Genomic DNA, 25,390 nt, shown 5'->3' with positions numbered 1-25,390 from the left:
GCCAAAGCCCAGCCCAGAGCCGTGGGCTGGAGGGGCTGGACCTGTCCAAGTGAGCTCCAAGCCAAGCCTGCAGGCTCAGGCAATCACTGGTTTTTCCCCAGAACGTGAGGGGTGGTGGAAGGCTGGGCTCTCCTCTGTGGGGTGGCCTGAGCCTTTCCCAGCTTCCCAAACATTGGCATCCCCTGTGGGTGTTCTGCCATCTCCACACTTCAGCACTGAAAGCAGATTGGGGGGGTTTGTCCTAATTTTTCTGGTGGAATATCATCCTCTAACAAGCTGGAATTCCTATTAGCTCCTGACTCAATCTGTGCTGTCACAGCAGCCTCTGAAGCCTTTTAAATTCCAGGGTGCCACAACTTTTGTGCTATTTAACCTTCCTATTCCTTGGCTTGCAGTAATGTAAAGACATCTTTCTGCTAGGTTGTGTGATTCCAGAGTATTACATTAAAGTCCAATGAGGAATTCATAGAGATGCTCTTTAATATGTCTTTTTTCTTAATTAAGCTGATAGGATCTTAATCAGCTTCTGCCTTTGTTTTTAAATTCTCTTGGAAGTGATCAGTGAGTTCAGAAGTTATTGTGAGTGTGTCCACAGAGTGTAAATATACATAAGCCTTAATTTCTATGGTAATCCCAGCATTTAAAATACTGTGGATTGTCCTTTGGGGGGAAAAAGGATGTTTTTTGTAGGGCTGCTTATTCAGGAGAGGGAGATATCTGAGTTTATTTATTTGTAGTTCTTTGGCAAATGAGATCAAATTGATTTCTCATCTGGTGAGGGAAAAGTCTGGACTCTGCAATGTGTGTGTTTTCTCTTGGGTGGAAGCTGGAAGCCTGTGTATCTCTTTCAGTGATTCAGTTTCCATAGTGGGTAAGGATTTAAGAAATCCAGGATAATGCTGTTAATGTCTCAGAAGGCTTGTTTTCCTGACTTTTTTATCTAACCACGTGCCCCTACTAATATTTCAATGAAACAGTTATTGTTGCCTATATTAAGAGCCATTACTGTTGCTAAGTTTAGTTCACACATTTGTAATGCACATTACATATTTAATTACTTAAGGGGGAAAATGTGAAGGAAGTGTTACTTCTACCAGAGTCCTGATTATCAAAATGCAGTGTCCCTGTGCTGAGGGTTGTACTGCATGGGTCATTCACCAGGGAACATGGTATTACTTAGAATGGCAGCTAAAATGAGAACCAGAATGCAAAATTTTGCTCTCTTCTGGATCAAGTAAATACTACTTTTCCCTGTTGTTTCCATTCCCTGTCTAAGGAAAATGACTCTTCCATACACCTGTGTGGTGGGAGAGGTTGGTTGTGGTAGCCATATAGGTTAATGAATACCTAAACATCATCTAAATTATTTACCAGGGTTCAACCCCTTACTGACTCTCCAACTTATTTTAGATTTAGCCAGTACAATCTGAGACTCCTCAGGGTTTTTCATATCTCTGAGTAACTTGGGGTATAAGGTAATTTGGCCTTCAGAGGATTCATCTGATGACTGCTCGCAATGAAAATTTCTACCAACAGATCTTCAGTATTACCTTTGTGTCCAAGGACACAGTGTTTCTGCTGAACTCAGGATCTCTGTTCTGGAGCCAAATATTTTGACCTAAAATGGGATTGATGGGAAAGAGGGAAGTAGAGGAATTAAATTTTTTCCCCCTTAGTTTACTGTCCCCAAGCATGAAAATCCTATTTAGCCTTATATAGGAGCCTGTACTATATATCTATTACAAGTAATTATGGGCTTATCTGCCTGAAATTTACAGCACTTCTCTTTAGACTGCATGGATTAATAGCCAGGGTGGGTTCTGTCCTGTAGAATCAAAGGCTGAGTTTTCCCACAGTTGTTCTGTCCTGTGGCAGAAAAATATCTGTATCTTAGAATATGTGCATGTTCTGGTGACTCTTGGCATGACTGGTTTTACTCCTTATCCTCATTGAATTTTAATTTTCTCTTATCCTTTCTCTTCTCTGTAGCCCTTTTAGGGTCTCCAGCAGGTGGGATCCAGAATTCCATCGGTTCTGTTGGCACGGGCCAGCAGAGCACTCCAGCACTAAGCAATCCCAACCCAATTGACCCCAGCTCCATGCAACGAGCCTATGCTGCCCTGGGGCTGCCATATGGCAACCAGCCCCAAACACAGCTGCAGCCCCAGGTCCAAGGCCAGCAGCCAGCACAGCCTCAGGCTCACCAGCAAATGAGGACCATTAATGCACTGGGTAAGTGGAGAAAAGACCAAGAAAAAAAAGAGTTAAAATAATTGATGTTGAATTTTTAGCACAGTCTGCTATTTTGTTTGGTCAGAATAGTGACTGTCTGTTCGTGTTGTTTAATAAGTTAAAAATACACTATTTATATATACTACCATTAATTTACATTTGAATATTAGAAAGTTTTGAATGTAATGCTTTTGACAAATAGCAGACGTTTAGATTTCTGTTAAAATATAGCTCATTCTGTTAAAATATAGCCCATAGCTCATTCTCTGACGTGATCAGACAGAATTTCTGAAGGATTTTGGTTTAACAGTTGTCCCCTGTTCTAACAGATAATTCTGTCTCAAATACTTCTTTTTTTTGCATCTTAATTGCTAGTATTACCTTCTTTATAGCTTATTGATCTAATCTTAAGAGTTTATGAATTTAAAATTTTAATGGACTCATTTTTGTAGTTCAGACTGAAAGTAACTTGGTTCCATAAATAGCCATGTATGTGCAGCACAGCAGGTATTGTTATAAAAATACTTAACCTGATAAATTGCTTCTTTAGTTAGCCAGGTGAGTCAGTAAAGTGCAGTTTTGTCATATTATTGTCAAAATTGTGAACTGTGTACCAATGATGTTTAATTTTGTCCCAAAGGAGCCAACCAGATGAACCTTCCCACAGGAGGAATAACAACAGACCAGCAACCGGGTCTAATTTCTGAAACTGCTCTTCCAACATCCCTTGGGACAAATAAGTAATGCACACATTTTCATTCTTGCTCAATTAAACATTTATTTCCATGCTTATGAAAGTAAATAAGAGCATGCTTTAAGAACTGACTGTATTGGCATGGAGATGGACGTGTACAGCTCTGCTCTCTCTCCTGTTTCAGTTCCAGAGCTGCCACTTTGTGCCTCCTGAGAGCCCCACAATATTTACTGCTTTTAAATGAAGTCCCAAAGGAAGAATATTTTTATTTTTAAGTTCATAGTTGTGATTCTTTACCATTCGCACTGTGAATGTGCCTTGTAAACTCCTGAGCTTTGCTGCTTCAGTTTGTTGATGCCAAAATTTCATTTAAAAGAATGTTTGATGCAATAGCTAAAAGTGATGAAAGCAACAACTCAAAAACTGCTTCAGGCATCAAACCTATAACAAAATTCTGCATTCTGGTACTCTAACAGTCCCTTTTGTTTTTATTTCAGCCCACTAATGAATGATGGCACAAACTCTGGCAATGTTGGAAACCTCAGCTCAATGCCAACGGCTGCACCTCCTTCGAGTACCGGGGTAAGGAAAGCATGGCATGAACATGTCACTCAGGACCTGCGCAATCATTTAGTGCATAAACTGTAAGTATTCACCAAGGCTGCCTTTTTCTCGATGTTTTTAAAGAATTTCAATACAGTAGTTGTGCTATTCAGCTGAAAAGAAAGTTATCAGTAGTGGTTCTCAGGTGCTGGGACACTCAGGATGAGTTGTTACCTTTAATTCTCCTCTTCAGTTTGTTCTTGGTGCTCATTAAGGAGTGGGCATGGAATTAGTTTCTATTGCTAGTAAATTTGTTCTGCTGTGGTGAACAGTTATTTAGATTCCAGACTGTTGAGCCTCACTTTATTTTCATAATTTGGTTTGTTTTAATCTTGTGAGAAATAGTAAAATACTATTTTTTAAACCATTTTGATATGCTTTTACATATCTGGTATGTAAGGAAACATCCAGGGTGATTATCATAAAGCTGTATACTGATTTTGGGTTTTTTTTCTGAAGATCTTTTTCTATTATTGTTGCTCCGTCCTTGCAGTGTCCAAGCCATCTTCCCCACTCCTGATCCAGCAGCACTGAAGGATCGCCGCATGGAGAACTTGGTGGCTTATGCCAGGAAAGTGGAAGGAGATATGTATGAATCTGCTAATAGTAGGGTATGTGACTTCAGTCCAACATGTCAAAGAACAGTAGTATCACGAATCTTAGAAGTGTAAAGAGAACCCCAGAGAATCATTTCACTGCCCTCTTAATGAGGAAAGTCGTGTTTTCTGTCTGTGACAGTGTTTGTCTAGTCCCAAGCCATGTGATTTATGTCACTCCAAGCTAATTCAGCTATAGACACCATCTCCATCCCTGCTTGCATCCTCCTGAAATGCAAGAAGCTTGGAGCACAGCTTGCAGTTCTTGATGTTTCCCTTACTGACTTCCTCCCTTTTTGGCTGTCTGTGTAAGCAGTAGTTTTAAATTTTTCTTAATGCCTCTTTACCACTGGAGGTTTTCTGCAGGACCCAGTGCTGTTCCACTGCTTACCTTCCACCTGTACCAATGGAAATAATTCTCCTCTACTCTGCAGCACCAGGAGTAGTTGTACTAAGACATAAAAAGTCAGTCGGGCTTCTTTGTGGATGGGGAAAAACCAGAATTCCTGTTGCAGTTCACAATTTTTGCTCTGTCTGCACAGAGATGTCAGCTCAAATCTCTCTTACTTGAAGGGAGCAAAGCCCTGTTGATTGACAGGCTGAGGATATGACATGGTGGTAATTCTACCCTAAAGGAACCACTCCCTAGAAGTTTTCATTGGAAAAGACAACAATATTAGTGCCAGTAGAAACAGCCAGCAAGATCCTACCTGATCAGAAACTTGAGATCCTTTCTTAAGCAAGGGAGGAGCATCTAAAGAGAGCAGTTAGTGGCATTTCAGGTGATAATCAGATGATCCAGTCAGACACTTCTGCCCCTCTCAGCCCACCTGCCAGAAGAGCTGGAGATGGAAATGCAGGTTTTATTTCCCAGAGGCAGAGAGGCAGTGGCCATTCTTACAGTGCTGCTCAGTAACCACATTGTATCCTCCTTGTAGCTACCAAGAGGTTGTTTACAAGGAAGACTTGGGTGTGCTCAGCCGTGGTTACCCTGGCAGCTGTAGAGACCAATTTTAGATAGAAGGAGGATTTCATGGTCACACCTGGCTGTCTAAATACCTTCTCAGCAAGGATGAGCATAGCAAACTCCTGATTGTAAAATGAAATGCCTTTTGACAGACAAACACCCAGAAGTATCTTCTCCTCACCCCTCAAAACAGCTGTCAGAGCCTCCTGGCCAGAAGTTTCTGTTATTGGAATTCATCTAATGTATTTGGCTCCAAGCAGCAAACTTGGAAGAAAGCAGTAATTCAGAATGTGTTAACGATGCCACGAGGAATTACATCCTTCTTTTTGAGGAGCTCCCATTCTACTTTGACACTGAAAAACATATTAGTATCATTGTAAGGAGTTTAATGCTGTTCTAGCAGCGTGTGCTCCTTGTGAGCACAGGATTTGCAGTGGGAAAGCAATATTAAATTTACAAATAGGAGCTTACAACTGAAGTGACTTGAGAAGAGGAGGGGCTGTAAAGCTTTTTAACTGGACAGCAGAAAGTGTCTGTGCTGATTTTTGAGAAACTCTGAGAAGTGACCTGAAAAACAAAGCTTTATATTGCATGACTGGACTTCCTTAACAAGGCTGCTGAGGAATACATATCTCATATTAAGTTTTCAGAAATTATTAAATCCTGATGTAATAACAATTTCTGTGCTCTGTATAACCCTGGGTTCTAAGAGGGTTAGTGGTGGCCCCACAAATAAAATGTAGTCTTGAGGGTTTGTGGGGTTTTTTTGCCTTTAACAGGTGCATAATCACTTGGCAGATGTGTGTCCAGCAATTCTTGACAAGCAAAATTGTCAATGTGGTGTGCACTGTGACTGTCTTATTGGATCTGTTGTCAGTGTGGGTTGAGTAAAATGGATTTTTCATCTTGTACAGATATAATGTTTACTTGTCTCTGCCTGTGAACTATTTTTCACTGAATTTTCTCCATTCCTGTGAGGTTTTGTCTGGTTTTGTTTATCCCTTGCCATGATTGTTGATAGACTCTTTAGGAAAGAAGCAGTTCCTTTCTTTTATGTAAAAATTGATTTGTCCTTAACATCTGTCCTGTACCACTGTGCTGGGAATATCTTTTTATTTTGCCTGTGAATTAGTGGAAATGTTCATTATGAAAATAACATTTAAAAATCATTAACACCTAGAAACTAAATCACAGCTTCCTGGGTTTTGCTGAAGCAACAGAGAACCTCCAGCCTTCTCCTTTGCCTGCTAATTTACTCAGAGTAGGCATGCAGGGTAGCCAAAAACAAATATAATTTCTGGAAGCTTTTTTTTTTCCTGTTCTGCATTAAAGCAGAGTAGACTGTCTTAATTTACAGGATTCTGAAAATAAATATTTGTGTTTCAATTAGGCAGATGTAGACATTAAAAAACAAAACAAACCCAACCCAAAACCAGATGACAGTATTTAGGTAGACTGAATGAGTTTTGCTGCTGCTGATTACTCTTTGTTTTTCCCTTCTAGGATGAATACTATCATTTATTAGCAGAGAAGATCTATAAGATACAAAAGGAGCTAGAGGAGAAGAGGAGATCTCGTCTCCATAAACAAGGGATGCTGGGGAACCAAGCAGCCTTACAGACCCCTGGGCCCCAGCCCCCAGGGATTCCCCAGGTGGCTGCTGCCATGGGCCAGGCACAGCCCGTCAGGCCACCCAGTAAGTGCTGCTGGAGCTGCTTCCCAGGAGTCTTTGGACTCCAGTAAATCCTGAGGTTGTGTTTAGAACTGGTTTTGCTGACCTTTCTTGTGTTGTGTTGCAGATGGGCCTATGTCCATGCCAACCGTGCCTATCAGTCGAATGCAGGTTTCTCAAGGTATCTGTTTTCCTCTCTAATTGCAATTTATGGGTTCAAAATAAATGTTGGGGGAGAAAAGGTGATCTTATGTTGGGGTTTTTTGGTGTTGGGAGGGAGGAACTAGAGGGGCTGCCTTCTTTTCAGCATTGCTCTGTGTGTCAGTGCAGTGCTAACAATATGGATCCAGCACTTTGCTGGGGATTGGGAATTAATTCAGTGCTTCCAAAGAGAGGACAGCTCAAGCAAGAATACTGTGGATAATCTCATTTAAAACACTGTAAAGGGAGAAGGATGTTGGCATGTTTTCATCAGTTAATTAGCCAAAAATACACCTGTAGCTGGAAACACAGCACATTAGTCCTAACATCTGTGTAACTAATGATAGCCTTTCTTGGTTTCTGCTGGAAAGTGCATCTAAAAAAGCCTTGGAGCTTGTTCACAGCACTTGTTATTACTCACTGAGGCTGCTGTGAGCTCATGGGTGGTTTTTTCCCAAAAAACAAACCCATTTCTTTTAGGTGCTTCAACTTCCTTCAAAAAAGTGTCCTCAGCTATTTTATTTCTTGGTTCAGAGTTAGTACTAAGTCAAAATTTGTGTCGAAATGTCCTTGGGAAATAAAATAATTTTAAAATTCATTTGAATAGAAGAACAAGTTGATAACAAGTATAGCTCCATAATTACAGCTTTAGACAAGTTTTCTGGAGGGATTCAATGTTTTGTGTGAAAAGCACAACCCCTGTTAAAGCATTTTGCCAGCTTTTGTCCTGATTTCCTGATTTGAGACTTGGAGTTGCCTTGATACATCCCATATGTATTTTTATCATATTTACTTCAACCATTTCAGGTTGAATAAGACAACCTTATTCCATGTCTGAATAAGACATTGCTGTTTCAAAGCAAATGCCTGATTTTAAGAAACCATCTTAAGGTATTATTTATAAATAGCATCCTATCTCTGCAGATCATCCAGCATCTACTCTTCATCTCTTGCATTTAATTTTTTTAAGACACCAAAAATTGTATTTCATTAATTGTTCTAAACACTTTTTGCATCCTGATTTGTCTGTTAAGTGAAGTAACTAAAAGATAAAGCACAGGGCGGTCGAATTGCAATCATAATAACTGTTAATTTTCTAGTAGAATATAGATCCATCAGTTGTGCTGACTTGTTCCTAATGAGTTGTTTTGGGGGTGCATTTGCAGGAATGAATCAGTTTAACCCCATGTCCATAGGGAATGTACAGATGCCCCAAGCACCGCTGGGACCGCGGGCGGCGTCTCCGATGAACCACCCGGTGCAGATGAACAACATGGGCGCCGTGCCCGCGGTTCGTACCCCACACCCTGCCCACCCCAGCCCACCCCTCACGCCCCTGGCACTGCTGCAAACTGTGGGATCACTTCATGGCAATGCAGCAAGCGTGACAGGCTTTTATCGAGGTGTTTGTTTGCAATGTTTACTTGTTCCAAAAGCACCGCCCGTGCCACAGGTGCAGTAATCCCCAGCAATCTGGGGAAGAGCATCTACTGTCTTTGCAGTATATAAACCTTCTTTGTTCCCACATGAAAACATGTTTTTATTCTTTAGAAAAACAAAAATATTTTTAGTTCCCCTGGATTCTCTCCGTCAACCCAGGGAACAAAACAGAGTTAGCACTTTGAATGTTACCTGTTAAAAATAGTGAATGCTGTGGAGCAAATGCTGAAGTTATGGGCACATGCCCAATTCCAGTTAGTGTAATTAAGCCAATTTTCCTTTTAATTTTTGTCCTGTCTTTTGATGTTTTCAGTGTATTTTCCTTTGTCCTTCTCCATCATACTAAATGGTAATTAGTTAATCTGGATGTTAATTTTCAGATGGCAATGTCTCCTTCCCGAATGCCTCAGCCACAGAACATGATGGGAGCTCATTCCAACAACATGATGGGTCAGGCTCCTACCCAGAACCAATTCCTGCCCCAAAACCAGTTCCCAGCATCCACTGGAGCTATGAATGTGAACAATGTGGGCATGGGTCAGTCAACCGCCCAGGCCGGGGTGGCACAGGTGAGATGGATTCTCTAAGATTTATTTGCTCTTTATTATTTTGCTCTGATTTATTTACTTATTTGTTTATTTGTATTTCTAAATCCATTTTTGATGTAGTCACCCCAATTTTGGGGGACCCTGGGTTACATCTGCCTTCTTCAGAAGCTCTCACATAACTTATCGACATCTGTTAATGGGGGCGCAACGCCCTGCAAGTCCTGATTTAAATCCCTTAAAATGCATGCTGAGGAGATTTTTAGGGGAAATATCAGAAATCAGTTTATGGGATGCCTATGAACATATGTTTTGTCTCTGTGTGGACCAGAGTAGCTAACTTTAAATCTAAGATTATAATAAAGTGCTTGGGCAAGATCTTCTAAAATTTGTTTTAACTTCTTTGCTTCTGGAGAAAAAATTGTTGGATTTTTCCTGTAATATTTTTCTTTTGCAATAATGGTCAGTGAAGTAGCAGCTGTGCTTATGATGCCAAAGTATCTGCTTTTCCAGAGGGAAAGGCTTGTTGTTTAACTCAGAGGCCAAGTAATTTAGGCTTGTTAAAACCTCCAGAGTTCTGAGAGATTACTTAGATCAGGTTATGAAGGACTCTGTCGAGTCAAGTTTGGAATATGTTCAGGATGGAATATCTACAGTTGCATGGGCCCCTGGCTCAGTTGTTTGACTGCCTTTGTGGTGAACGTTTTTTTCCCAATGCATTTACTTCTGTAAAACTGCCTCTGTAAAGACAATATAGAAGTGTGTTTTAAATTTGAAACCTCATCTGCAGGAAATTAACTGATTTGTATTTCTAAGAGTAACAGTTACATTTGAGGATGGAGTATTCTTTTTTATCACCAGTCATCTGATGCAATCTTCAGTAAAATGTATCACTTAAAGGTTTAAGTACATCCAGAGTACTTTATTGTTGCTGCTCTGAAAAACAAATCCCAGGTTTTCTGAAGCATCTTGAGCAGTTTAATTAGAATTCAAGAGAAAACAAAAAGACTCTTCTTAAGTCTTGCTCTGTGCAACTCCATCATTAAATGTGTTGACCTGCCCTCTAAAGCAGAGCTGCATCAGAGTCCTGGCCTAAAAATGGATATTTGCTCAAAACCATTTTGTGTCAAAGCCTGACCTTTGCCCAGCTAATGGCACGATTTAGAGGCTGCCTGTGGGTTTCTGTGTTACTGGCATTGGGAGGATTCCCTCTCTGTGGCAGTGGAATTAGTGCATGGCACAACTGGATCTGGGAGAAAGGTCCTTGAGAGCTGATGGCAGCGATGACAGAAATCAGAGCAGTCACTTGCAGCAGCAGCCTTTGTGGCTGATCTGCTTGCACTGACAGTATCCTGTCAGAGAAGGCTTCGGGGCTGTGATTGAAGGGATAAATGTGATTCCAGGCTCTGTAAGACTCTCTCTCTCTCTCCCCAGCAGGGGCAGGTTCCCAGTGCTGCTCTTCCCAACTCCATGAACATGCTGGGGCCGCAGAGCGGGCAGCTGCCGTGTCCCCCGGTGACCCAGCCCCCCCTGCACCAGAGCACGCCTCCCGTGTCCTCTGCAGCCGGCATGGCACCGATGCAGCACCCAACCCCCCCGGGAATGACTCCTCCCCAGCCAGCAGCACCCACGCAGCCATCCACGCCGGTCTCGTCCTCGGGACAAACTCCGACCCCGACGCCGGGCTCTGTTCCCACGGCCACGCAGACCCAGAGCACCCCCACGGGGCAGACTGCGGCCCAGGCCCAGGTGACACCGCAGCCACAGACCCCTGCCCAGCCCCAGTCTGTGCCAACCCCACAGCCAGCCCAGCAGCAGCCAACATCTGTGCAGGCACAGCCACCCGGCACTCCAGTAAGTACCAGTCGGTCCCCTGTGCCTTGTGTCGTGACATGCCACGAGTGTCCCTGTCTGTAGCACCATGTCCTCAACGTGTAGAGCCCATAGCTGTCCATAGCAGCTTCTGCTTTAGACCAGGGGGTTGGTTAGAAGTGTGTCAAATGTGTGTGTTCAGATGTTCTCAGCATTGTGTGAAGGAGGGGGGGTTGAATGGCCGGACTGCTCAAAGTAAAATTGGCAGCAGTGTGCAGAAAGATGAGGTGTAACAGGCATAATGCTCTGTTTGGCCATAATCAGAATCTTTTCTGATCCTGAGATTTGCATAGATTTTTTTCCTTTTAAGATACAGCCAGGGCAAATGCACGTTTCAAGGAATGTACAGTGTTTTACTGGGCAGGTGTTTTCTCTGTAAAAGAAGCCTCTTTGGGGCAGAATTTTTCCTTGGCTTCTCCTCTGTAAAGCAGAGTTATTAAATGTGTAATATCAAAACTTGGCTACAGTGACCTGTATCCATGTTCTGCACTGTTGTAGAATATCATCTCATGTCTCTTTTTGTGCTGTTCATTTTTAGTAAAGGAAAATATTTCTATATATGCAGTGTCTTTCTTTTGTACTGTTTTTACAACAGCTATCCCAGGCAGCAGCTAGTATTGATAACAGGGTCCCCACCCCTGCCTCAGTTGCTAGTGCTGATACGAATTCCCAGCAACTAGGACCAGATGCACCAATGCTAGAAAGCAAATCAGAAGTTAAAACTGAAGAAACTGAGCCAGAGACTAGTGAGACACAAGTGGAAGCTAAGACTGAGGTAAATGAGATTCTCTACAGCTTAACTGAAAGCAGTGATAGATATAAAAGCACTTAATGATGTGTCTGACTCGGTGAGCTAAGGGGCGAGAGGAGGGTCGTTACTGCAAAGTAACTCCTGAGGAAAGCCATGGATGGAAAGTGCTTCAACAGTCTCAAACTAATATTTTGATGGCTGAAGTTTGGGTTGTAGATGTAACAGTACCTCTTGTTGCATCCTTTCTTAAGGTGGAGGAGGATTTACAAGGAACTTCACAAATAAAAGAAGAAACAGATGGAACGGAACTGAAGCAGGAGCCAATGGAGATTGAAGAAAAGAAGCCTGAAATTAAAGCAGAGGCTAAAGAGGAAGAGGAGAGTGGCACTAATGGAACCACTTCACAATCCACATCACCATCTCAGCCCCGCAAGAAAAGTACGTGTGTGAGCACTGAGTTCCCCTGTGTGCTTTGCTTTCAGTAACATTTGTTTTCCACAGTCTCAGCTCCTGCTGGGAGGTTTGTTTTACACTTGTGTTTCCAGCACGTGGAGCTCTGGGAGATCGATACTCTGTAACTTAATTTTGAAAGTAGCATTCCTTTAATGTTACATGAATCAGGTGAGAAAAGCAAGTCACTGTGCCCTTGATCTCAGCAGTGCCTGCCCAGAAGGGCCAAGGCAGTAAGGCAGTGATTGCTGGAGGAATTAAATACATAAATCCCTCCCTGTACATCTTGGTGCTCTTTGAGGAGAGCTCAGTGCAGATAAGAGTGCTTTCAGTAACCAAGGATATCCATTGCTTTTCTTTTCCTGTTAAGAGGCTGCACACACCACCTTTATCCTGAGTTTTGTCAGTCACTTTTCTGAGAATCAGGCACTTGAACTCTCCTGAACCTCTGTTCCTCCGAGGCTGGACTGCTGCAAGAGGCTTAACGTTTATTTTAGAGTCCTGTGTTTTCAGGACTTGAAAGTTTTCAGTGTAGTGTTCATTTGCTCAGCAGTCTCTTAAATTGAGCTGCAGTGTCAGCACAGATTGAGGTGTGACTGCATCTGTACTCAAGGGAACTTCATGGTGCTGCAGGTTATATAAATGTTTGGGTGCCTTGTGTTAGTAAGAAATAAATAAGATTATTAAACCAGAAATATATTTCTCTGCTTGCAGTGCAGGCTTTGTGGCAGGCTGCAAGATAAGTTTTCAGACTCAAAAACCTTAGCAGTTTTGAGACCTCTGTCTTTTGGCATCTGCTTTATTGAAGTGGTGTTTTCTGTGGTTAGTTTTAGTTTTCAACCAAAGGGAAGCTTTCAACATGCTGCAAATGTCAAAAAAATCTACATCTCCTTGATGTGCTTTGGGTTGCATTTGGTTACTAACCATAACCTTTCTGTAATAAATCACTATAAAACACATTTCTCTGCAGATTGATGTTTTCAACTGGCAGCAGAGTGGGACACCCAAACGAGAGCCCACTGCAGAACCAACTGGCAGGGCCTTTTCCAACCCAAATTTAACACAGGGAGTGGGAAAAAAAGCTTATTAGCATTTCTGAGCCAGTGATATTCCCCGTGGAAGGAGTCACTGCTGCCTGGTAGGAATGTGCTTGCACAGGGAAGGTTCTTGCAGAGTCAGTTCAGGCTGGGTCACCACGTATTCCAATTCCTCCTTTGGTGACACAGTTTTATCTTGGAAGCTTTGTCACCCAGTAACTGTGCAGTGCAAAGCACGTGCTGTGTGGGCAGGTACAACCTCAGACATGAGTTTAAAGGGTGGCATTTTCTCACCAAGGAGTTTGTTCAATGTTAATTGAGCTTTGGTATTAAAATGCTGAATAAACCAAGAGGTATTGGAGAGTAATTGCTGCCAAGTGTGCTGAAGGGATAGGTGGTATTTTAAAACTACTGAAGAGACTGATCAGGAGTTTTGCATGGGTTGCTGAAGTATTGGGAATTCTTCCTCCTTCCCATGCAGGCAGATTCCTGAGGGCCATCCCACAGTAAGCTGGGACTGAGGGGGGGTGCCATGGACTATGTGCTATAATTTAGCAAGCAGAGCCTTTTTTTGCCTTTTTTTTTGCAAATCTAATGTGAGCAAGAAAGGGTGATCGTGGTTCCTTGCCTTGCAGTCTCAAAAACCCACTATAATACTCTTTTGGGCAGCTCCTGTCTCCTTGTAGGTGGCAGCTTCAGTTTGACCTTGAAGATGTTTTACTGGTTTCTTCACTTCTTTGTAAGGCATAATGGAAAACTTGCAGGAGTTTGGGTTTGAGGTGTATCTGTGTGTGCTGTCCTTGTAATTTTGAAAATATCTTATCTGCCTTTATGAATTTTCTCCTTAGTAATCATAAGCAGACTTGCCTTTGTTTGAAAAAGGCAAAAAACTTAAAAAGGTAGCATTGTACTGTTCTTTGGTAGGTTATACGTCATCGTGAGTCAGGCAAAGATCCCATTTTCTTTTTACCACCCACACATCCGAGACAAAATGGGATAACTGGATGCCAGCTCCTTGCAAAGGTCTTCAAGCTACTGGAGGAGAACTGAGAGCATTTAATTTTGGAAAAAGGAGAGTGGGAAAAACAAAACTTCCTTGTAAAATCCATGTACAGGGAGATGCTATGATCAAATGTGCTGGTATTAGTCATAGTCCTCAGAGGCAGAGCAACTGAAGATGAAGGCAAGCTTTCTGTATGTTTTTAGGCAGAGTAATAAATTAAAATAACAATTGGATTATCACTTTGATTTTTTTCAAATTTCAAAATGAAAGTGGGTTATAAACTTTATCAGCAAAGACAATTAGGCTTTAAGGAACCTGGCAAAAGTCACACTGGTTCTCTGTAGTTTGAGTTTAAAATAAGGTTGGATTTACTGTGAAAGATACTGTAGCTTAGTGGTATGTTATTACAGGAGAAAATTCTAAAAGCAGTGTCGAGCAGGTAGTCAGAATAGATTATTAAAAGGTACTTTTTGACCTTTACATTTCATTAAATGAAATAATTCAGATTATCACATTATGAACTGTCTGAATCAGAGCAGTAGGGAATACTGTTCCTCATTAATGGGATTTATTATTTATTTCTGTTCTTGAGGATCCCATAACATAATGTGCAAGAGTTGTTTATAAAACTTTGGAAGTCTGTAGTAGGAAAAACTGCCTGCATGTATGGTATTGATAAATATGGAAGAGAATTGCCATTTTGTTGGGAGTGAGATTGTGGCAACAGCTGAAATGATCATACAACCAATGGGGTAGTGTCAGCTTAATTTGTCTTCCCTTTTTTTGTGTGTACTCTTTGATATCATAGATTTTGATCTCAATGTCCCAAAAAGCAATTTATATCATACCAAAATACCATTTGAGTGAGAAAAGCAATGATCAGCCTCAAAAGGGTCACTGAGCCCTGTTGATTCAAGTGCTTTTAGCAGAATTAATTGCTCCATTTTATTGGTATTGTTCTCATTTCATCCAGGTAGATAAATATTAGATGCCATCCTGCTTTCCTTAGTTGTCTTTTTTTGTCAATGATAGGCATTCTTCCCTATTTAAAGACACTGTTCCTAAGGAAATAAATGTAATTACACTGCTGAGATGTTCAAAGAACTCTCCAAGTTATCATTATTTTTCAGAAAATGTATTGCCTTTTTTTGTCCTTGTCAGCCACTCCTGAAAGAATCATGGCTGTTGCCATGCCACTGTTGCCAAGTGGTGGCATAGAAATCTGGAAGTATTAACACTTTCAAAATCAATTAACGATCCATCAGAGCAGGACTGTTTGCACACCATGGCCAGGAAAATTCCTGTGCCAGCTCTCAGGACATCTGGTCACTCTCTGTAGAGCTGGCTCCTCACCCCTGCCCACTGCAGTGGGTTTTGCTGGAGGAATCTTGGCTTGGAAATAGCGAGCAAGGTTAGAAGGGAGGGAGGGAAAATTATGCTCCGTCTCTCCTTTGAGGAGAAAAGGTTCATTCATGTTGAAACAATTGATTTAATTTGATTCTCTGTAAGTTGTGAGGGTTTTTTTAATGCTACAGAATATGTATCATCATGGGCTAGAGTTGTTCCCATATCCCCATTTTGGGAATATCTCTGCTGTGATCTGAGTGGATACAAGGCTGTGTTTGCCTCTTGTAAGTGAGGTTTTACCTCTGATCAGGAAAACTCTTTGCAGAGTTTTACTTAATGTATTTCTTTGGGGGTTTTTTAGGGGAGTCAAGAGATTAGGAAACAAGGAGGGCAATTTTCTAACCTTTCTGACTTCCATTTGCAGTTTTCAAGCCCGAGGAGCTGCGCCAGGCTCTCATGCCCACCCTGGAGGCTTTGTACCGGCAGGACCCAGAGTCCCTTCCCTTCAGACAGCCTGTGGATCCCCAGCTCCTAGGGATTCCGGTGAGTTGGCATTCAGAAAACCCTATTAAAATATTCTCCTACTTTTTAAATTTATTTATTTATTTGTAAGTATTCTTCTATTTTTATCTTTGCTCAGGTAAACATTTTCCCTTTTTTCCACATCTTGAAAAACCTAAAAAAATTTAAAAATTCAGGTTTTTCACCTTAAAAAAAATCCGTGTTTTTTGCTGTTTTTACAGGATTATTTTGACATTGTGAAGAATCCCATGGATCTGTCGACCATCAAGCGCAAGCTGGACACGGGGCAGTACCAGGAGCCCTGGCAGTACGTGGATGATGTGTGGCTGATGTTCAACAACGCCTGGCTCTACAACCGCAAGACTTCCCGGGTCTACAAGTTTTGCACTAAGCTGGCAGAGGTGTTTGAGCAGGAGATTGACCCAGTCATGCAGTCCCTGGGTTACTGCTGTGGGCGCAAGGTGGGTGTCCCAGTGTCCCAGGGAGTTCTTCCCAGCAGCCCAGCTGCAGTCAGCACACAAAGCTCCAGCCTGGGGGGCTTTGGTTTTGAAATAGAAATACTGAATGGAAGGGTTGTAGAAAGTTTGGTTTTGTTATAAATATGGTCAGAGCTAAAAAGGTCAATAGCAGCTCTGTCATTCTGTTATTATTGTTGTTGTTTTCTCCCTCAGAGGACACCTTCTTTAGTTATAAGTAATATTACAATAATTCCCTGGTTTCCCATGCCCATAAAGCAGAGGTGAAAAGGCCAGCTGCTTTTAGAGTTGATGATTGTCACCAGATTGAGAGGGCAGTGCTGGTAAATTCACAATAGCTGGATACCCACAAGGATCAGTTTGCTTTGTAGACCCCTGCTGTACAAAATCCCCCATGGTAAAGCTGCTTTTCTCCCTTGTTTTGCAGTATGAGTTCTCTCCCCAGACCTTGTGCTGCTATGGCAAGCAGCTGTGTACCATTCCCCGGGACGCTGCCTACTACAGCTACCAGAACAGGTAAGTCCCTGAATCCAGGATTTCCCTTATTCAGGAAATCAGATCTCTTTTGAGTTCTCTGCACATACAGAGGATGAGGAGGATTTTAAACTTTTCCTTTCCTTTGTCAGCCAAGTCAGGGAGAAGTTCTTTTTTTATGTTTCCACGCTGTCCTTTTGCAGGTGACTCTTTGTTTTTCTGTGCTGCAGTGTGAGGCACTCTGTTCCTCAGTGCTTGCTCTTAGCCAGGCTGCCCCATGAAATGCTTCAGTGCAGGTCAAGTTGTCCATGTTTGCCATAAAATGAGGAGCAGGGCTTGCTGCAGGGAGAAGAGCAGGACTGCAAAAAGGCACTGGGAAATCCTCTTACCTTGTTCTGGGAGAATTAGGAAAATATGCAGGTTTCTTTACAAGTTAGTGCTAGAATTTGCCAAGGGTACAGTGATTGATTGCAAGATTTATGTTTCCCCTTCCTAGTCTGTGCTTCATTATATATAAATTAGCTTGGAAACAGCATTAAAAACTACCCAGAGGCTCCATGAGAAGCTGTGAAAATTAAAATTTCTCTTATTTTTTAATTAATATTAGGACGTGGTGTTTCTATTATTATTAATAAACAATTGTTAGATTAATTTTCCATTTAATGCTTAAATCACCAGTGTTAAAATCACAGAGCAAACTCAAAATATGGCTTTAATTTTGATTTCTTAGATGATGTGTGTCTTCCCCCCCCGCCAAATAAAATTCACAATACAAATGGGCTGAGACAAAAGCTTTGTTTTAAATAGGGAAAAGGAAGTTATGAATTGCTTTGCAGAGGCTTGGCAGCCTCTAAGCCGCCTTGCCAGCTGTGAACTCACAGAACCAATTCAGACTTCCAGCACTTGTATTTCATTTTTGGGCCATCCCTTCTCTCCAAACATGCTCTTGGGAAGCTCCCAGCCTGTTGAGCCCCACTCTGGGGCAGCACAATGTGGGAGAGGAAAATGTGTCATCCCACCTCGTGTGGGGGGCCTTGGGTGGCCTTTGGGAAGCAGAAAGTATTGACAGGCAGGAATAAATTCATGAGCTCTCATAAAAACTTTTATACAGCCACTGTGGACTCTGAAAAGTCAGGCTAAAGAGAAATCAAGCAATTAAAATGTATTTAAAGAGACACTTCAGTACTGGCATTGGGGAAAAATAACCCATACCCTTAAATGCTGGTAAAATTTAAATTACTTTTCGTGTTGTCCATTCTGTGTTTGGAAAGAATAGTAACTTCAGATTGAATTGGATTGAAGAAGGGCTCATTCTTCTTTCAGAAGTGCCTTCCCAGTTTGTTTGTGTTAAATCATTTGGATTATTCCATGGAAGGCAAGGTTGGTCCAGGGTGAGGGGAGCAGAGGGTTCCTCTGCACTGGGGGCTGCAATATTCCACTTTTCTGCCTATAAGAAACATGAAAGTCCATTTAAGTCAGATTTTTCTGCTCATCCAGTTGCCTTGAGAAGGGAGTAAGGGTTTGTGGTTTGGGGTGGGGTTGAGTTCAGGAGGAGTGTGAGGTTTTCTGTTTCAGGCCCAACAAAGGCAGTGATGAATGATTGGGGCTTTCAAAAAGGTATTTCTAAAGATAATCACCATATTGTTAAGTAATAGTCCATTTTACATAGAAAGCCCCTGTTCATCAGCTCTAAACCATTCAAATTTCCTGGGACAGTGATCTTCAAATCTTAGATGTTCTTAAACAAGTAATCAAGTGAAAAACAAGTTCCATGCTTCCAGCAGACCTTTAATTGGTCAAATGTTCTTGAATTTTCCATGTACAGAGCAGGCAAAATTGTATGCACTTAAAGTCCAGAGTATCACATGACTAAATTACAACTAAGGATATCTAGACACCATTGAATAAATGAGCTCAGGCACTACAGTTCAATCATTAAGTTAATAATTTGGTGTAGAACTGTTCAGATTCCATAATAAGGCAGAAATTCAGGTTGAAGTGTTCAGAAAATGCGCTGCATGTGTGAATATCCAGTTGAGAAAACCGAGTGGTGTTTCAGGTCAATACTGCCATCCAGTTATGAATTTAGAATTGCCTTTGCACTTAATTACAGTGGGGAATTCACCTGTTCATGTGAGACTGAGCATTTTCTGGACTTTGGTGTTGAACCATAACATTGCTCTTTAATAAACAGGAGTCCCCTGAACAGTCTGCATTTGAAAAGCTTTTCATGTTTGATGTGTTGCAATAAGTGCATGCTTTGGGGTTTCTATGGCTGCTGTAACTACAATATTGTGTGTTTTTTATGGGTTTTGCTGAATATTTGTGGTGACATGCAAAAGGCAGGTCTCTGTTTCTGAGGGTCCACATCCATAATAAGTTACAGCTATTGCTTCACCTTGGTTATTTTATGGACAAATGTTCATGATCTTTAGGTGATTCATTTTCACTGTACTTCAGTTTTTATTTCCTCATTTTAATATCATGGATTAAAGCTTAGAGTGCTTTGAAAGCCCCTAAGTTATTCTGAAAATGGATCAGAATTAACATTTTCTGGGACTGTTTAAATGTAGCAAATTATTAATAGGAGCCTTGGCCGTGAATTTTTCTGGCTTCACTCTCCTGTATTTGGATCCTCCTGATTTTCAGTCCTTCCCAATCTGACTCTTCAAATGATGAGCAACTGTGTTAGTAAGGAAAATAATGGTGGGGGTTTTAATTTAAGAAAAATTTAAAGAAGCACATTATAGGAAAAAGAGAAATGGACAATGTATGAAAGGATGTAAACCTCTAAACCTCTTATGTTTGGATTTTTAAAAAATTATTAACTACTATGTTATCAGTTTAGGGATGGGGTGTGAGGGGCAAGGGAAGTCAGTGGAAATGAGATGTGCTGTGCCTGTGCCCACTCCTGAAACCCTCCTCTCTAACAACCACGATGTATTTATCATGCCCAATGATAAATTAGTGGAATACATTCGTTTTTCCCCTGGCCTTGCTGTGTTGCATTCTCAGCTCCCAAAGCCTGCTTTTCCTTGGGAGGGAGATGTGTTTGATGCCAGGGGAGTGCCCTAGGAGGAGCTGGGGGCAGTTTCAGGGGGGTTAGGCTGGCAGTGGCTCCATGGCAGTGTCACTGGGGTTGGGTTAACTGGAACCAGCCCTTCCCAGGGCTCGCTGGGCTCCTCCTGCCACTGCGGCTCCTGCAGCAGCTTCCAGGCTTCAGGGATGGCTCATGGAGCATCTCCCCTGGCCAGGATGGCCCCAGTGTGTCCCAGCAGGAATTCTGATCCATCCCATGCCATCAGGGCTGTCTCCAGGCCAGGAGCTCTCTGGGATTGCAGTTGAGGTGTCCGGGGTGGGCTGAGGGGGCAGAGCTGCCCCATTGCTCAGGCTCCATGCTGGAGTTGTTGGTTCATTGTGACCCTGAGTCCCCTTGGTGCCTGTGACACTCCCACCCCACGGCTCTGGTGTCTGAGTACTAAACCTGCCTCGTTCTGTGCTGCCATCGCTGCTTCCGCTCTCTCACTCTCCATCAAGCTCCTTTATTTTTGATGATCCTTTGTGGCCTTCCTGCATTTTACAGCTGTGGCCTCTCTGTTACCTTTGTTCATGTGTGAATTCATATCCTTTCCAAACATTTAGCCTCCCTTTTTTTTTTCTTTTTTTTTTTTTTTTTTTTTTAGTGACCCTGACAACTTTGGTTCCAGTTCATCTGAAACAAACAACCAAAAAAAAAACACCCAAAACAAAAACCCCACCAAACACACACCCCCCTTCCCAAAATCCATGTAACTTTGATGTTATTTTATTTTTTCAAATGCAGATTGTATTTTCATAGAGTTGTATTCCAATTTACTCAGCTTGGTTTGGTAAACTGCAGAATTGTTTTTGCTGAGTATGACTTGGATTGGCTCTTGGTCTGGTGACCAAAAATTGTACCTAGCCTTATGTTCAATTTGTAAAGCTTAATTAATTAATTCCACATCCTGAATGTACCTGATAAATATATTGTATGTATGTACAATATTTCATGTTGTTCACATATATACATATATTGTATTTTTATATATAAATGGCTGGAAACTCTGACCCATAATTGCATTTCTGTTAAATGTTTGTCTAGAGTATGGATTTGGTTTCATTTATATGAAAGAATGTTAGCTGAGCAATTGGTCACATTTAATCTTACAATCAAATTTTGAATTTATTGCTTTTATGGATTTTTTCAATATCAAGTGTTTCTGCTTTTGCAGTTTTGACTCACAATCAGTAAATGCTTTCAGCATATTTCCTAATTACTTAAATCTGTAATAAATGTGTCCTTAAAGCTTGTTGACAGGCTCCTTTTTACCCAATCAGTCACAAGCCTGGAATCAAAGAGAATTTTTTTTTCCCTGAGCGATGCAAATCAAATCCAAATTCTTAAATTTGAAGCCTGTACAAAGGTAGCTCTTGGTGGCTACTGCCCAAATCCTGCCCAGCTTTGGGCAGTGAGGCCCAGCACTTGTTACAATGTGTGAAATGAGACCGAATGCTAATCTGTGCTTTGCCTTGGCTTTCTGCTCTGTGTTGTCTTGGTGTTTGCGTCTTACCTCTTACGTCTGTGCTGTTTGTTCCCTCCCCTGTTCTCTAATCCTGCCCTCCCCTCCCTCTGTGCCTCCTCATTGTCCACACTGACCCATCAATCAACCAACAACGTCCCCCCTTCCGTCGTGCTCCTGGTGATCTGCCCTGCCCTGGTTGGTGGCTCCGTGCTTGGGTGGCTGTGTTTGTGCTGGACCAGCTCACCCAAATATGGCCTTCTTGCTGACAGGTATCACTTCTGTGAGAAGTGTTTCACTGAAATCCAGGGGGAGAATGTCACCCTGGGTGATGACCCTTCCCAGCCTCAAACGTAAGTCTCTTGCTTTCCTCTGCAGCCTGAATTTTGGAGTGGGGCAGGGGGAGGGTGTCCTGGTTTGGCAGTAAAACCCAGACCTGTGGGTGGTATCTGGGGGGAAATAAATGCTCTATTCCTTCTTAGCAGGAGATTTATAGGGACAGGATTAGGAGCTGTTGGGTCTGTTACTCTGCCCAGCCCTGCTGCCCATTCCCAGGGTGCAGACCCTGGGTAATGTGTTTGCAGGGGAGCAGTGGAAGCTGTGTCAATAAATGTCACTAATCCATCACCTTTTCTAATGGAAAACCTCCATCTAATTCTGATATCTTTTGAAGCACAGCTCATGTTTCTAAAACCAAAGGCTTGCCTCTAACCTGGCCAGAAAAAATCAGGTTTGAGGCTTATGAGCTGGTTTGGAAGGTGGTTGCTTTACTGACAGTAGCTTCCCTTGTTCTTTATGATTTTAATTTTATGTGTAGACTTGGATATCTCTTGCTTTTAATTTACATAGAAAGTGAAATGGGAAAAATATTTTCTGTAGCTTAAAATACAATTAACTGAATTGCTTGCTCTGATCAGAAAATAAATACTGAGGTGCTTTCTTCAGACTTGAGGTTTGCTGCAATTCAGCAGAGCATGATATTGTGTCTGAGCCTCTGATGTGAGGGTGCTACTGAGTTTTCATATTAACTCTTTGTCTCTAGAACCATCTCTAAGGATCAGTTTGAAAAGAAGAAAAACGATACCCTGGATCCAGAGCCGTGAGTACCAGGCTGTTGTTTTCCTTCCCAAAATCTCTCTGCTTCCACTTGTCCTTCAGCCAGCAGGGCAGAAATGGGGCAGGGAGTAAAGAACTCTTCTGTTGCCCCTTCCCTGCCCAAGCAGACTGCAGAATCCTTCCCTGAAATTCATGGCACAGCACCCAAAGTCAGTGTCTGATTTGCTACCCCAGAGGACCACAGGGGCCTGTTCCACAGACAGTTCCTGGTTCTGTTATTTGGGTAATTCCAGGGCTGAGCCCTGCCAGGGCTGGGAATGGCCCTCCTTCCTCCAGAGCTTTCACTCTGCAATCCTGGGGCACTTCTGCATTTTCCCCTGGTGGTTCTAAAGCACATTTTTCTCTTCCCTGGGTGCTGAGCCCACCCAAAGGCCAAGGCACCCTGTGTGACCCTGGGGAGCTGAACATGGGGTTGCTTTTCCTGCAGTGGGATTTTATCATCCTGCTCCCTGTTCTCTGGCAGTTTGAGGCACAACACAATTTGATTCCTTTGCTTATCTTTGCAAATTCTAAATAGAGCTGGAAGGCTGAACTGAGACAGACCCCAGTGCTTCTTAACCTGCTTCTTAACCTACCCTGCACTCTGGACTGGGAAAACCTCTACGAGTTTTCCCATCCAGAAAAAGAATTCTGACACAATTTTTTGACCAGAAAACAAAGGATAAAGACAAGACTACAGCAGAGCCATGCAGGCAAAGACAAGTTAATACATGTTTTTTTGGCAGGGTGGCTCATGAATGACTAGTTCTTACATTTACAGTAAGTTGAGCAACCATTTATTCAGCTTGTGGTTGTTGCAGCAATTCAGAATTAAATCTGTGGAGGTATTGTTGAGAATTCTGTGAAACTGGGATTCTGCTTAGAGGAGGACAGAAAAGATCCAGAAAAATTGTGCATGACAGCCCCTTTCAGATTTTTAAACCAGCACATTTTGCAATTTATATATAGGTATAGATGTATATGTATAACTTGCACATGGATTGATAGATGTACATCTGAATCTATTCTGAGTATTTCTTTAAACTTAGATGTAAATTGGACCTGATGAAATTGATTCAGCTCTTAGCAGAGGATTGGCAACTCCTTCTTTCATTCTGAATTCTGGAAAATTACTTACCTAACACCAAAGGTAATTTGCTGCTGGCTTTTTCTCTTCAGGTTTGTTGACTGCAAAGAATGTGGTCGGAAGATGCACCAGATTTGTGTGTTACATTATGATATTATTTGGCCTTCAGGGTAAGAGATGCTTGTTAGTTTTTTACCCCTTGTATAATGAGACTGATATAGTTTATGTAATTAAAGACTTTCTACCTTTGTTCTTTAATATGTGGGCACAACCTTTTGAAGAACTGGGCGCAAAGGGACAAAGCATTCCTAAATAAAATACTTTTTTTGTGTGGTGGGTCTTAGTTCAGTATATTGAAATGAAAATGTATATATTCATCCACACAGATTTGTTTGGTTTCTTTCTAACTCTTAACCAAGGGCAGCTGGCTGGAGGGGAGTTTGTGTGCACAGGACACAAATGCAGGTGTAACTGCTTGGCAGAGTTAAACCAGCTTTAAATCCCTTAAAATGGAGTGAAATAAGCTGTTCAAAGCCAGGGAAAAAGATATTGTACTCTGACATCTAAATTACATGTTCAAACATTGGGTTTAAGCTCACCAATAATGGGTTTATGCTAAATTTTTGGCTTTTTTTTTTCTCAATAGGTTTGTCTGTGATAATTGTCTGAAGAAAACTGGTAGAACACGCAAAGAAAACAAATTCAGTGCTAAAAGTGAGTTTGGTATTCCTGTTTTTATCTTCATCTTCTCCCTGCCACCCCTAATGGGTTTTTGATTGAGACTTTGTGTTGTCATGACAGACAGCACAGGAGCATTTGCAAAATGGGGAGCAGCACAGCCTGAGGCTGTTGGAATTTTAATCAACATTTGAAAGCCCTGCTGTTTATGTGTTTGTGGTCAGTCTTGTTGCTGCTTGGTGTGTTTGACATCTTTGTCGTTATTTTCTAGGGTTAAAAGCAGAAAGGGACAAATAGAACAGGAGGAGCACAGGGCTGTGTGTGCTTCACTGGCTGCATTCAGCCAGGTCTCCATGGAGGGTTGGAGCTCTAGTGACACGATTGTCACCTCTGTGCCCTTCCCATAACCTGTAGGAACCAATTGTGCTGCAGTTCAGGTGCTGCTGCAAGCACCAGAGTGTGGGAAGAGCTTTTCTTGCCTCCAGAACAGGGCTGGGGTGAGAACTGAGCCACTCCTTGCACTGGGTGCTGCTGGCAGTGACCATTGCCCTGGTCTGGTGGAAATGGGCACTGGAGAGAGGCCCAGGAGATGCCAGCTCAGGTTGGCTCAGCCTCCAGAATCCTCACAGGGAGCACAACTGGGACATTTTTATTCATGCAGGTCAGATGGGGCAGGAGAAGGGGCTGGTGTTGGAAATGCAGAGGGCAGAAATATAAAGTGAGTGTGGACACCAAGGGGGTGATTCAGGCACTTGAATGAGCAGAACTTGCAGGGACATTTCATTCCTCCCTTGATTCCTTCCTTGATCCTTCCTTGATCAAGATGAGCTTTAAGGTCCCTTCCAACCCAAACCATTCCATGATTCTATAAAATAAGATTTTAAGTGTATAAATCCCTTAGAAAGTTAAATAGTCCTGTGAGTATATGAGGTTTTTTCCCCAGTAATTGGACATCACTGGGTGAGGTTGTGCCAGCATTCCAAGCTGGAATGAAGGCAAAGGTTTGGCATTAAAACTGTAACTTCTTGAGAACTTCACGTGTGGTTGATTGTGTAACAGGAGATGTGGAGGGGGTGATTTGCAGATGATGATGATGTTGTGGGGCAT

The 25,390-nt window shown here is 42.1% G+C and overlaps 1 protein-coding gene across 1 annotated transcript in view; it reads left to right on the top strand.

Moving 5' to 3' along the window:
* Nucleotides 1-25,390, top strand: part of CREBBP (CREB binding protein) — a 94,658-nt gene that overhangs the window by 54,751 nt on the left and 14,517 nt on the right. The window contains 18 exon segments of the mRNA XM_030958368.1: nt 1,990-2,232; nt 2,873-2,972; nt 3,424-3,570; nt 4,023-4,140; nt 6,596-6,788; nt 6,892-6,945; nt 8,132-8,256; nt 8,786-8,974; nt 10,388-10,804; nt 11,418-11,597; nt 11,825-12,011; nt 15,835-15,953; nt 16,154-16,393; nt 16,836-16,924; nt 21,696-21,776; nt 22,466-22,522; nt 23,698-23,775; nt 24,252-24,319. Of these exon segments, the coding sequence (XP_030814228.1) occupies nt 1,990-2,232; nt 2,873-2,972; nt 3,424-3,570; nt 4,023-4,140; nt 6,596-6,788; nt 6,892-6,945; nt 8,132-8,256; nt 8,786-8,974; nt 10,388-10,804; nt 11,418-11,597; nt 11,825-12,011; nt 15,835-15,953; nt 16,154-16,393; nt 16,836-16,924; nt 21,696-21,776; nt 22,466-22,522; nt 23,698-23,775; nt 24,252-24,319 (2,685 nt within the window).

The sequence above is a fragment of the Camarhynchus parvulus genome, chromosome 14 (assembly GCF_901933205.1).
Source record: "Camarhynchus parvulus chromosome 14, STF_HiC, whole genome shotgun sequence".
NCBI classification, from domain to species: Eukaryota; Metazoa; Chordata; class Aves; order Passeriformes; family Thraupidae; genus Camarhynchus; species Camarhynchus parvulus.
This window is presented reverse-complemented; position numbering and strand designations above follow the sequence as displayed.